Genomic DNA, 13,782 nt, shown 5'->3' on the forward strand with positions numbered 1-13,782 from the left:
TACCTGCGGGAAGGCTGAGGCGGGCTGAGAAGGCGGTGAGAGGCTGAGGCAGGCGGAGAGAGGCGCTGGGGAACAGTCGGGATCCTGAGGCGCGCACTGAGGAGAGCAAAGGGAGGCGCTGAGGGGCTGAGGCGGGCGCTGAGGGGGGGGCGTAGGGAGACGCCGAGGCGGGCGCTGAGGGGTTGAGGAGAGCAGAGGGAGGCGCTGAGGGGCCGCGGCGGGCGCTGAAGAGCCGAGGGAGGCGCTGAGGCGGCGAGGCAGGGCGGAGCGTCTTCCGCGCCCCCTCGCGGAGCAGCCGCTGCTTGCGCGGTCCGGCCGCACCCGCGGTGCTCCTCCGGCGTGCATGTTAATGCGCGGTAATTGCCCGGAGAGGAGAGGCGGGGCGGAGCGAACTGCCGGCCGCCTGCCCGCCCTCCCTCCCTGCTGCTCCCCCCCTGCTGCTCCCCCCGCCGCCTCTCATCCCCGGCCTCCCTGATGCCGAGGAATGGATAGAGCGGCTGCTCTGCGAGCCGCCGGCATGCTGGAGAGGAAGGAGCGGAGCGGCGGCGAGGCGGCGGCCGGCGGCGGCGCGGGGCCCCGGGCGGGCGCGGCGGCGGCGCGGGGCTTGCCGGCCGTGCGGAGCACGTTGCAGCAGTGCGGGCTGCTGCAGGACCTCATCGACATCTCGCTCTCTAACCTGCGCGGGCTTCGCACCAAGTGCGCCGCGTCCAACGACCTCACCCAGCAGGAGATCCGCACCCTGGAGGTACGGGGCTCGGCAGCCGCGGTGGGGAGCCCCGCTATGGCCCCCCAGGGTGCGGCTCCCTCGCGGCTGGGGGACGAGGCCTGCCCCTCACAGGGGCCGCCGGGGCCTGCCCCCTCCCCCGGTGTCCCTTCCCCTCAGCACCGGCGGCCGCCCGCCGGTGAGGCACCCCCTCCCTTCTCCCCGCGGGTGGAGGGGGATGTGGGGGTGTACGTGGAAGGGAACGACCCCCCAGCCGCGCTGCAGCCGTGTCAGTAGGGGGTCGGTGCCCTCCCCGGCCGGGCTGGCCGTGGCAGGGCCCCCCCCGCCCCTGGAAGGGCGTCCCGCGGAGCGTGGTGCTAAAGGAGAGGCGGGGGGGGGGGGACGACAGGTGCGGGGCAGCCTCTGGGCAGGCCCGTGGGTGCCGCGTCCCGCGGCGGGCGTGGGGCGCCCGGGGCTGTCAGCGGGAGCGGGAGCTGCGTGTGGCCGTGCTCCGCCGCCCCCCACCTCGCCCGGCGGCCCTGGGGCCTGCGGCGGGGCTCCTGGTGCCACTACGAAGGTGGAGGGGGTGTGAGGTGGGGACCAGAGGTGACCTGAGGCTCCCTAGCAGGGCGTGGGTCGCCACATCACCTGTCCTGGGAAGCCGGATAGACCCACGTTTTCCCTCAGCTCTTTGGTGTTTGCTTCTGATGGTTCCTGCCCTCTACTCTAGGCCTGTCTCTCTATCCCTGGCTCGGTTTTACTGATCTAATCTGATCCTTTTCATTCCATTGGTGTGGCTGACAAACAGCATCACGGTCCGGGTCGAAGAGACGTTTTGCTGTTTAGAAAGATTATATAAAACTCTTTCAGCACAAAACACGTGCTGTTATGATGCCTTCAAAGGGCTGAATCTGTACACGAGTCTGCATAACTATCTAGAAAGGGAATGTAGATTCTGCTTAGTTTGTTTGACCTTTAAATACTTAAATAACATTTCCTTTTACCTCGCGTGCAGGTAATGTTGCTCTAAGCCAACAATTCCCCCCCTGCCCTGCTGCCTTCTTTGACAGAAGTTTTATGTAAAGGCTAATGGTTCATTTTTCTAGTCTGATGCTGGAGGCTGTGGGGCTAGAGCACTGGGCCTTTAGGAAGAAAGATCATTACAACAGTGTAACTGTAACAACAATATATGCTGCGTCCATCACGTGAGAAATGAAGGTTGGGAAAAAATTGTGAAACAATAGGTGGTAGGTAGCTTTTGGCACAACCTCTTGGAAATCTATCATTCTTCCTTCTCACTTCCTCTGCCTCTTTTATGGGTTTTTTGTTTGTTTGTTTTCTTTTGCATTTTTTTTCCCTCAAATTTGTAACACTCTTTTCTCCTGCCACCTCCAAATAGTGTTCAAAAGGCTATTCTTTATAAAACAATGTTTGTATAGGCTTTTGGCAACCCTACTGACGGCCTTAATGCTTAAACAATGTCAGTCAGCATCATTTTGTAAAATGATCAGCAGCGTTTTACTGGTGGACCTGTTCTATAAGGAAACCTTTATTCACGAAGGATAAAGGCCTGCCATCATCTTCAGGCTCTTCTTAGAGCAACAAAAGCTGTTCCTGGTGATAGTTGTTGAGTGTGAGCATGCATTCCTCTTAAACATTTATCTGCTTAAAGAAATGGGTGCCACATTCACTGATGATCATAAATTTTATGATCAGAAAAAATCTTAGCTGGAAAAAATTCTCTTTGATGCGTGGTCCAATATATGATTTCTCTGGGAATTGAACCAAGTACTGGATCTCTGCCAACACATGAAGCGATGGGCATGGGTATAGACTCTGTGCCCTTTGCTCTGTTCAGTTGTTGTCAAGCATAGCCCCAGTCTTGTGCTTGACTCTGTGCTAGTCCGCAGGGGTTTTGTCTACAGATGCAGAGCAGAGAACCAGACTGTAGGAGATGAGGGTCTGAGTTTACTTCCCTACGTTGTAACTTGCCATGGTGCACCCGAGGGTGGTGGGCTGCAGTGTTGTCTCGACTACCAGGTGGCCTGCCTGTGGCATTACGTGCTGTAACTACTGTGCCTTGGTTAATGTGTCAGAAATGCATCTGTGGTCATGTGCATTTGCCTATCAGATCGCATCAGCAGAGACAGGTGCTCCGATCCTGCAGGGAGCTGGCATTACTGATGGTTTGACTGTGGTGTGCAGCTCTGTCCAGACTATAGGCAACTGCTCAGGAGTCAGTAGTTTAACCAGAAGCTTGGAGATCTCCAGGGCCAACTGTGGTTCTCTGGGTGGCCTTGATGAGTCGCCAAATGGCTCTGCGGATTATGATTAGTGGCTACTAGTGCCATGGTTGCTGGACCTGCAAGCCTCATCTGTACTTTGGACTTGAATCTACACATCTTCAGTTCTTGTGCAGCCACTTCTCATAACTCTTTCCATGAAAAACTTAGCTGCATCGGTATAACTAGTAAACTGTGTAGCAAAGCCACAAGGAAATGATAAAACATGAGATAGATAAAAGCAAACTGGAAATGGGAAGTACTAGTTTGGGCAGGGAGGGGACTTGACTCTGGAAGTTGAAGTAGCTCCTGAGGCCAAATGTGAGCGTACGTGTGTGATTTGAAGACAGTCCATATACTGAGTCAAAAATCAGTTTATTGATTTTTTTGTTGTTACTCAAAGGGACAAAGAGGCAGGGAAGCTTCCATAATATGATTTGTATATTGCTCATACATCTCTGAAAGTTCCGTAATGTCTAGTTTTGGTGTCAAAACGGTGAACTTAACAGGTGAACGGATATCTCCTTGAACACCGTCTTCTATATCAGTTAACCGCAGGCATTCAGACCACGTGTGCGTGGGGGTGAATGCTGTCAGGTGGACGTGGCTGTCTAAACCCTGTACCAGTCCAGGTCAGACAGCAGTGTGTGCTCGTTGCCATTTCTAATCCCAAGGTTAGTGCAGCCCTGAAGTAAAGTTCTGAAAGTAGTTGTAATGTGAGTGGAATCAATAGCCTAAAACATCAGTGCAAATTTATGTAAATGCTTGTGTTATTTTTCATACTAGATGTACTAGCTTGGTCCTTTTAGCACCACTTCCCTCTGTGCCTGTTCACAGCTTAGATGGCTGTCATGTATACCACATGTTTCATCGTGTGTGTGGTTCAAAGTAAAGAACATCAACGTAACTAAAGGTATTTCAGTGCATGCTTATTTCCCTCCCAGTTTACTGAAATGCTTTAAGTCCTTCCTCATTCCTCTTATGTATAAGGTCTTCTGAAAATAATGCACATGGTAGACAAGGATTTCAAACTGCAACCTTGACAGGTAAAGATAAGCACTCATGGTAGCTCAAATGAGTGCAGGGAAAACTTTTTGTAATACGGAAAGAAGAGGGGGAAAGAGCGAGCTATGGGAATTGCTTGCAAATAATGTGTTGAGTGTAGATGTGTTACATGAGCTGACCCTGTTTCACATATAGGAAGGCCGTTTCTTAGAAGGGCAGGGAGTTTCCCTGTAATGGAAAGTAGACTGTGTTAGTTTGGTTATTAGCAGAGTAGGTTCTCTGATGCCACAAGGTCTTGTATTTTTTAAAACATTTTATATGTTCTGCCAAATAAGTGCTTGAGTGTTTTTCTTTTTACCCAACACTTTGGTATATGTCTTGCTTTCAGTTCTGTCCTAGCAGGTTTACTCACTTCTCAAGTCAACTACAAAACTGAAATGGAAAATAATCGTAATTTTAACCCATACGTATGAGAGCAAAAAATGCCTTGCCATGTGCTGAACATCCAATATTGGTCTAAGCATCCTTGGTAAGAAACAATTCTGTCAGTCTTTAACTTTGTCCCTACGCTAATCCCTTGCATGACTCTTAAATTGGTTTTGCCAAGTTAGAAGAATATTATTTTTAGCCATATTTCTTTGTAAAAGCAATATCTGTCTGGATTCCTTTCTCTGGCTAGGAAGCTGGTAACGGGACATTGTAGTGAAGGTCATGAAACTTCTAACACTGCAGCTCAAGGCAGTCTGTTGGAGGTGATGAGGAGAATAGAGTCCTATGTGCTGGCTGCAGAGAAGGTTCCTGTGGTTTCTCAATCTCTTCTGCTGGTTTGGTAAACTGGGAATTACCAGACTAAGCAGGATACCTTTTTTTCCCTTCTCCACTTTTAACTGCAGCAAAGATGAGCCAGTACCAGGCTGAACTGAGACCTGGAGTGTATTGAGATTGCAGATTTATTTTCTTTCTACCTTGGCTCTTGCATCATAAGAGCCAAATGCAGTGTTTCTGGCATAGAAGCTGCCTCCAAACTGGTTATGGTGGGAGTGTCAGGGTGGGGCAGTAGCACACATTGCTAAGATCTGCCTGCTCTTTAAGAAAAATTGTCCTCATTGTTCTTTGGCTGGACTATGTCTCTGTTAGAGATGCTCTTGGCCCTGTGTGTTCTTCCTCGGCACCTCTAGAAAATATACCACCAGATCGGAAAGCCTGACTCCGGCTGTGCTGTGTCACAAATACGTAAGTCTGCTACTCCACAAATCAGTCTTTCATATTGGCTGGATGATGCCTGTGGATTAAATATGTTGGAACTTGCTTTGGCATTATCTCGAGTCATTTGGCAGTTTGGCTAGAAAAGGCTTATCTCTTACCAAGCAACCTCTAAGAAGAAACAAATGCAAATGGGGGAAGGCACGGTAGGGGAGGAAACTCATCCGAACTTGCAGACTGGAAGTTGGGGCATGTGGTACGCATAAGGAAATGAAGAGTGTTTGTTTGTAAATTGGAAGTAGTGGGGAGTAGTGAATTTTTCAGGCCAAACTGCAACCTGTAGCCACATGTTTATGAACCTTGTTCAGCTGAAAAGGCTTCCTTTTCCAGCAGGTCTTATGTAAGAGAAGAAGAAAGTCTCTTACTTCACCATACTTTTTGCATATATGCAATGCCTTTGTTTTAATTAAAGGTGTCATCTTTTTTGTAGGCTTCCTTTTTTCCTAAATTTGTGTGCTTGTTTGTGTAAGATAGATTTCAGCAGAGATTCTGTTTTGATATGGAAGGAGGGAGAACCATATATTGTTATCAAGTCTGTAGACATCATCTTTTCTTTGTGACAATGTGTCTCTCTGTATGATCAGAATTTGCACATCATAATGGAACTTAGCTCATCTCCTACCATCGATTTTATATAAATGTTGACAAAAAAGTCAGCAGCAGTGTTTTATCTTAACTTACCTGGAGTTTCTAGGTCAAGCTCTGATGAGTAGATGATCATCAAGATGAAGATACAACAAGGGCCTCTCTTCACTTTTCTGTCCAGGTCTGTATGTATGGCTCACTTTGAGTTGGGTTCTGCGATGCACTGACTGGGAAGCAAGAAAGGAAGTATCAGAGTAAGGCTTTGTGCTGCCTTTGTCTCTCAAAGACTGCCTGTGCGGTCACTGGATTACATTAAAACAGAATTATTCCTGCTTATCTTTGTGCAGAGTCAGCCTGGACACTCTTTTCAGCAACTGAATTCCAATAAAGTACTTCCACAGAGCCTGGAGTTGAGACCTCCGTACGTATGTGCCTACACATACTACCAGGATCCCACAGTCTGTCGTGCCAGACAAGCCTCAGTGTCCACATATGATTTCTGATTATTGCACGTTCAGAATTGATCTAATCAGTGAAGCAGCCAGACTAGAACATCAGCTGTATCTAGCTGAATGCATGGACGTAACCAAGCTTGCACAGATACCACCTGAGCACAACTTGGTCTGCTACTCAAGTTCAAATGCTAGCAATTAACTGCATTTTACACAAGGAAAACCCCGATTAGCACTACAGCTGCATACTAGTGACAGATTTACAGCTATGAGTCAGCATGGTGGTACACATATTTATCACCTGTTCTTGTTCATAAATAGGAACACTTAACAAAAGATGTCATGTGACACACCAAATCATTTAGGGAGTAGTTATGCTTAAAATGATATTTCCAGCATAGACCATGTAATCTTTCAGATGCTTGAGAGATAGAGCCTCACCTTTCCTTTAAGGCTAAAATTTCTTATCCTTGTTTTCAGCTCATAGGGATTTTTCTTTCTTTTTTTCTACTAAAAGTAAAATTGTAATGAAAGCAGGCCTGGCTATCTCTCACTGTTCTGGGAGTTGGAGAATGTATTGGCTAGATTACTGCTGCGGTGAAAGGCACAGAATAATGTATAGATGACACCACTCAGAGATACTGACTCAGACATCTCTCAGAGACTTCCCTCCCTGTTCGTTTCTCGCTCCCATGGAGTAATCCCACACAGTTGACACTACCAGCAGCACAGTGTTGCCACAGATAGCAAATCAGGGGGGCAGAGGCTCTCTGAGTCTGGAAGCACACCTGTTCCAGAAGAAATGGGTAGCTCTTCCAACTTGTGAGCAGTTGTGCATAGGAGTGTCGTGGGCACTCCTTGCTTCTTGGTGGGAGTCTGAACCTAGTCAAAAGACTAGCTCTTGATTAAGAAACAGTTTGGCAATCTGGCTTGGCTTTGACTGCAGCTATTCCTTACTGGCATAGCAGGTGGTGGGTTTTAGCCCATGCCCCCAGAATCTAGGACAGGATCAGTCCCAAGTTAAACTAGAGAAACTCTGTGTTGCTGATAAGATGGGAGGACAACTGAGAACCACCAAAGTGTATAGGTGGTCAGATATGTCTTTTGCCATAAAAAAGGAGCTGCACAAACCTCCTGTGCCACCTACAGATCCCAGAGGTGTGTCCCAGCCCAGCTGTAGTGTCGCTGTGCACACTCCAAGGAACATGAAGTAATCATCGGTGCATCTGTAGTGTTCGCTTGAACCTGTGCTAGTTGACAGGTGCTACTTCTGCGTCTGAGCTCACTGTCTATGTTGTAAACCTGCTTTTTGCATAAGCTGTTTAAACTGAACTCTGGAGCATTCCTGAGGTGGAAACTCAAACCTTAGCTTAGGCCCTAATCTCTCTGGGCACACACGTATCACAGCCCAGTCTGATAATAGATGTCTTTTTATCTTTCTCTAAGTGCAGCACCTGTATCTTCAGTCAGAGCTGTTGGGGCTGTACGTAGGTGGAAGATGCAAATCTCATTGGATCTATGCACCTGAGCTCAAGACTGTTCAACTAGCAACCTGAGCTGTACAGTGATGCCTTAAACTGCTGTTGAAATCAATGTGGTTATGCAAGTGCACAGGAGATGAGGAGCTGGCTAGTCTTTTTGCTTCCAAGAAGTGAGTGGGGTTTTTTTTTGTTTGGTTGGTTTTTGGTGTTTGTTTTTTTTTTAAAGGGGGCAGGAGAGAGAGATACTAGATGCAAATAGCTTGCACTTGGCTGCAGAAGTGCACAAGTTTAGCCTAGCAGAAGGTGTTGTGATGTTTGGCATAGTGGGCAAAGCACCTGAGAGCAGAAAGATATTAGTGTTAGTGTGGAAAAGACTAAAACAGAACTGAAAGCCAGAATATTTACTTGCTTTGGCTCTGCCTGAGACTTTTTAGGTGTTATTCAGGATATTGTTCAAAATAGCTAAAATGACTTGTTTCCTACAAAGTAAAGCCATAATGGGAGGTAATAGTAGCCAGCTTTTCAATAGAACTCTCCCCACCTAAATATGGACTGTGAATTTTGTAGCTTGACTAGCAACACTTTTGGTGAGCCAGAAGTGATTTGAGGAAGGGGGTATAACAGATAGTGCATGCAGAATGTGTGCTTACATGGCTGTGACTCAAATATACTTTCCATGCTTTAATGAATGAAAGGAAAAAAAAGAGACAGCTTCCTGTTGTGGGTTTTTTAGCAGTGATTTTCCTAAAAGGAGAAAACAAGGAGTTTCATGTTTCTTCTGGTTACCCTTGGGGGGGTTGTCGGAGGGACAGTGGTGAGGCTGAACACCATTGCAGGCCCACGGCATCCTCTGTCAAGAATAAGATTGGTGACTCCTTGTCAGTGCCTTGAATTTTTTTCTGTGAGTGCGTAGTCTTCTGAACCCTCCCCTTAGACAGAAAGAAAGGATGTCATGGCGCATCACAGTGCAAAGCAAGCCACTGATCAGGATGTCCTAGTTTTAAATTTCAGTAGGGAGAATCTATCTTGATGCTCTACATTTTAAAGGACTAATTCCAAGCCTGCTGAGACTCACCACTGGGGCTATGCTGTGTTTGCATGTGTCTACAGGGAAACACTAGCTTGCCTTAAGTTAGGGCAGTGACTGTCCAGAAGGTAATTGAACAATAGTTATTCTTTTAATGTTAGTGTAAATGGAATTACAAATATCCTCTGCAGAACCTCCCTGGATATTTGCTGGTATAACTCAGAGAACAGTTGTAATGAAGCTGCTTCATGCCCAGTAGTCATACCCTGTCTGCTTTCAGGGTGTTGCAGGCAGAATTGGATCCACTGCCTCTATCTCACTTTTGGTGCTTTTAAATAGTGCTTTAAAGTTAAAATATAGCTGTCTTTTCCCTCAGAAATGTATTCTGAAGTAAACAGAGGCCAGGTCTTTGATATTCCTTTTTCTGCCTAGAAAGAAAACCTAATTTGTACCCTGTGCATCTTGGGGAAGCAGAGAAGAATCATGGGACACTTAATCACTTAATCAGTAGAATAAGGAATCATGCTTTGATCAGGGGCTACAGAGATGATTATTAGTTATCCCAAATGGAAGAGCTCTAATAGCAGAAGCTGTGAGATCCACTTTAGAGCAGTGATTACCATGGCACTAAAGAATCTTGCTGGGATGCAGCAGATCCAGGCTCTGATCTGACGCTGCCAAAACAGGTAATTGACCACAGCAGCCAAGAGCCTTGGGTCTGAGTCCCCGAAGGTCTTCAGAAGCCTTTTGCAAAAGTTTAACAGTGTAGGCAAGCACTTTCCTGCCCAGATCTACTCTCCTTATGTGCTTCTAAAATACAGGTTTGTTGATTTATCAAAGAACTTTCACTTCTGTTTGAAGCAGTCTATATTTAGAAAGGAAGTCTTGAGCTTCTCATTGCTGCTCTGTGTGTGGGCTATTGTTGAGGCTTGCAGATTCCAGTGTGAGGTTTTATTTTTAGTTATTAATGATGCTAAATAAACTGGAAAGAAGAAATAATGAATATGTTTTACAGATTGAGAACTTCAACCAGGCATCACCACTAAAAGGTATTAGATAGGGAAGGTAAATGGATCTGTCGGGAAGTACAGTTACTGGAAGATGTGCGTTGGTGCCCCTTAGGCTGGCTGACAGTGCTCTAGGAGGACCTCTCCACACCTATTTATCTACCCACCCTTATGGAGAATTTTCTAGCAACAGTTTTAATCTTCCAGAGCAGTGTTTTCTTATTTTTACCTTTAGAGTAAGCTAGAGGACTAAATCCTACTTCAGGATACTGTTGTGTAGCTCCACTTAAATAAGCAGTAGTAGTGAGTTTTTGTTGCTTAAAGATTCTAGACATCTCCCTCTTAAAAACTGTTCTTCACCTGCCAAGCAAAACATTTCAGTTTATGGGCCTCTTGTCTTTCTGACCAAAACTGAAACTTTCCACAAAGTAAAACACTTCTTACAAAGACTTTTAACTTCAACTTTCCCACAATTTCTATAGAGACAGTTCCAGGTGCCTCAGACCAGCACCAACTAGCAGTATTAGACTCTCTTAGTGCAGGTGCAGATCATATGCAGTGTTTTCCTCCTCATTTCAGTGAATTCTGGAAACTATGCACTTGTCTATTCTCCCTTGTTTTAAGGAAACAACTGACTAAAAGACACAGGTATTTTTACTAGGAGACTGATCTGTTTGGGGAGATTGGCATAGGCCTTCAACCTGCTCCTTTTGGAATAAGAAAGGTATCTTTTTTTTTTTTTTTCTTTCATTTCATTTGAAACACAAAGGTGTCTGTAAGTGCTCTGGAAGAGGAAGGAGGTCATAGGGCTGAAGTGAGCCAAGGCGAGCATAAACACCAAAGACTTGTAGCATTTGCTCACACAGCTAAGCTGGGAAAAACTCCAGAGTAGATATCAAAGGGCTTGTCAACCCCATTTGTATTAAGCCAGGATATTATGTGTGTCAAAACTGGTTTGATCCTGCTTTGTGGGTCAAGCGTATTTGTAGAACCACTGGCTGACTGCTGCAGGCCTGACTTAAGCACTGTGGTATTGGTGGCATTTCATATAGGTATAATGAGGCAGAGTTTCTGAGTGACACCTCTCAGTGCTCCCTAAATTCCTGGGCCATTTGCAGTAACTTGAGTGGAGTCTGTGGAAACTAAGGTTTGGAGGGAGAAAGGACAGCTGCTGTAAACCCAGGTCTTTCGCTGCTGCACTGAAACACTGGCTGGATTTGTGCTGAGACTGCATTTGTAGGAAATGTTTTTTATAATTATGTTGAACACGCCTCTGTAGCAGTAATTACCTATTTGCATCTAACTAAATGGACCTTATCAGTTATCATCTGCTGATCTATAACTGGAGGCATAACTAATTTAGCAAGAGCTAGCTGAATACTTCTACTAGGGTGACACTAACATTTAGGTTTTGATTCTTACAGAAACTAAATCAAAAACACTATTCTGCTGCCAAGGCATGCTCCAGTTCCACTGATGTGTTCTTTCCTCTTTTTTTTTTCTCTACTGTGTTATTCAAATTGCCTCAGTTGCCAAGAATAACTAGTTTGTGATCTGAGGAGAAGGGCTTTGAAGTTAATTAGCACCTTGCAACATAAGATTTCAAATTGGAGGTAGTAGCATCTATCCCTTCATCTGAGTGAGAAATGAGTACTTTGGCAGCAGCAATGCAGTGGTGATGCAGCACAGCTTTTAGCTGAAGTCCACGGTAGTGTTACAGTTCTCCTTGCAGCTCCTCTCTGTAGTCGAGCAGAACTGCCTTTGCCCTGTTCCTTAATGAGGGGGCAGATCCTGCCTGTAGCATTTTACTAACAGATTTTTCAGTGTCCTTTTGAACTTTTGTGCCAAGAAGGGCGAGTTGAGAGAGACTTAATATCTGGCTTTGAGGCACCCAGTTTTTCATGGCAGCACAGGGGAGAGAATGCAGAGCTGACAACTACAAGATATTCCTTCTTAAAGCTGTGTACAGAAATTACTTTGATCATTGCTGTTGTGAACTTTGTGATGCAGTGGAGCAACTAGTAGCTGCTTGGAACAGGGGTTGAGGAAGACTGAGGAGAGGAAGCATCAACCAGTGCTGGTGGCTCAGGTGTCTCTGTGACGGCATGTCTGGTCCTGCAGGAATTGTGCAGTAAGAGCTCTGAAACATGCTGACCACCCACTGTTGAGGGTGCTCTTGCCTACAGGGTTCAGGGTTAACATACTGATGATGTACAGATCTTTGGAAAGAGAAGGGATGTAAAATGCCTGTTACCTGTCTAGCTCCAGAGGCCAGTTTTTTTAAGCCCTCACCTGATGGACTTCCACATCTGATTAAGACAGATGAAGTTCTGATCAGAGTGCTGACTCTTCCTTGTAGGGGTAAAGGCAGGTTCCTTTCCAGATAGACTGGAAGCCTGCATGATGCTGGAGCCTGAACTCTGTGGCAACAGAGACCTCCTAACTGTCTGAGGCTTTTTTTGGGGCATTGGTCTAATTGTTAGAGACTACTGTAGTCAGGAGAGCTTTGCGTAGGCTGCTAGGGAGCTCACAGGAGTACCCATGCTCATTTCTGGCCTTCTTTGTTGTGCTAACTTAGCCAGGACTAGCTAAATCCTTCTACTAGAGTGAATCTGCATCCTCTTTCCAGTTCTTTTAATGCAAAATGATTCTGGGTTCTTATCTTTCAGTGGCAGGACTCCACTATGTACCTTCAGCTCAGAGAATCCTGCCTGTGCCTGCAGTGGGTGCATCATACCTCTTGACCGTCTCTACCTTGCAGTCTTTCCAGCTGCTCAGCCTTCTGCCTTATCACAAGGCTTTGTCCTCTGGCTTAAGCGTTGCGGGCAGCCTCTCTGAGGCCCCACAGCAATAGTCTGACTCAGCAATTTTGCACAATTCTGGCTTAATCTTTCCTGCAGCTGTAAAACCAAGGTGCAGGGGGGAAGGGGAAACACACGAGGAAATGCATGGTCTGATCCCTGCCCCTCCCCTTCACTCCTCACGGATCCTCTACATAAATAGGCTGGCTCAGCCCTTTCTGTCTTCCTGTATTCCTGACGAGGAGCCTAGTGTGAGGTCTCTTCCATACCAGGCATGGCCTCTTTATACTGCAAAGAATAAAGTCTCCACATTCAAACTCTATTTGCAGGATGGTTTAGCAGCATGGTCTTTGTCAGCTTTCCTGACAAAGCCTCAGTGGTGTGGGAACAATATCAGCAAGCACTGCAAGTCTCTGCATTGCTAGAATTCTTTAGAATTCTTCTAAATGCTGAGCCTTTGGACCCTTAATGCAAGTAGCTGTGGCTCTGAGATTTATCTGGCCTCAGATTTTGGGACAGAGGACATGGGGAAAATTGGAGAGCCACTTTAACGGGTGAGGGATTTTGAAATTTATCAGTAAGAAAGGCTCATATCTTTGGGAAATAATAGTTTGAGAGTTTTTCCTCTGAGAAGTCCTGGTACCACCTCTTTTTGCACTATTGGCATAATAAGTAGTCCAAAGCGCCTTCTGTTCATGGGAGAGTGCAGTATGGTTTTCATGCTGCTGTGCAGATGGTTGCTGTGTTGTCTAAGGATAAGACTTCCTGAAGTGCATGGCCTTCCTGTCCTTAAATGATAGGCATTCTGGGAAAGGTACTCTGCAAGTTAACCTGCACAGCAGCAGATAGGAGAACCACCAAGGAGAGGGTTGAGTTTTGCAGTGTTTATTTTCAAGGTGTGAGAGAGTCTAAGAATTTCCCCCTTAACAAAAAACAGTATGCACCCAATCCTGCTGTAACTGACTGCAAATAGATTGCAGCTTATGTGAGATCAGTCTGGATAACATGGCACAGCGTTGCTTTGATCTCATGTAGCTGCACCAGAATCATGTTTAATTGAAGGCCTGTCTCTGAGCAAGTGCCTCTTACCCCAGCTGGGATAGACAAGCTCAGAGACGAAGGTGAAGCTTCATTTCTGCAACTAGTGGAAGGCTTACCATTGTCTATCATCTTCTG

The 13,782-nt window shown here is 46.3% G+C and overlaps 1 protein-coding gene across 1 annotated transcript in view; it reads left to right on the forward strand.

The window, feature by feature from the left end:
- The first annotated feature begins 281 nt into the window (after window positions 1-281).
- The window catches only part of KSR1 (kinase suppressor of ras 1), a 79,155-nt gene continuing 65,654 nt past the window's right edge, over window positions 282-13,782 (forward strand). Inside the window, exon 1 of the mRNA XM_064468344.1 lies at window positions 282-745. Within this exon, the coding sequence (XP_064324414.1) occupies window positions 485-745 (261 nt within the window). The 5' untranslated portion in view covers window positions 282-484. The remainder of the gene's footprint in view (window positions 746-13,782) is intronic.

This window comes from Phalacrocorax carbo, chromosome 17 (assembly GCF_963921805.1).
Source record: "Phalacrocorax carbo chromosome 17, bPhaCar2.1, whole genome shotgun sequence".
Taxonomy (NCBI): Eukaryota; Metazoa; Chordata; class Aves; order Suliformes; family Phalacrocoracidae; genus Phalacrocorax; species Phalacrocorax carbo.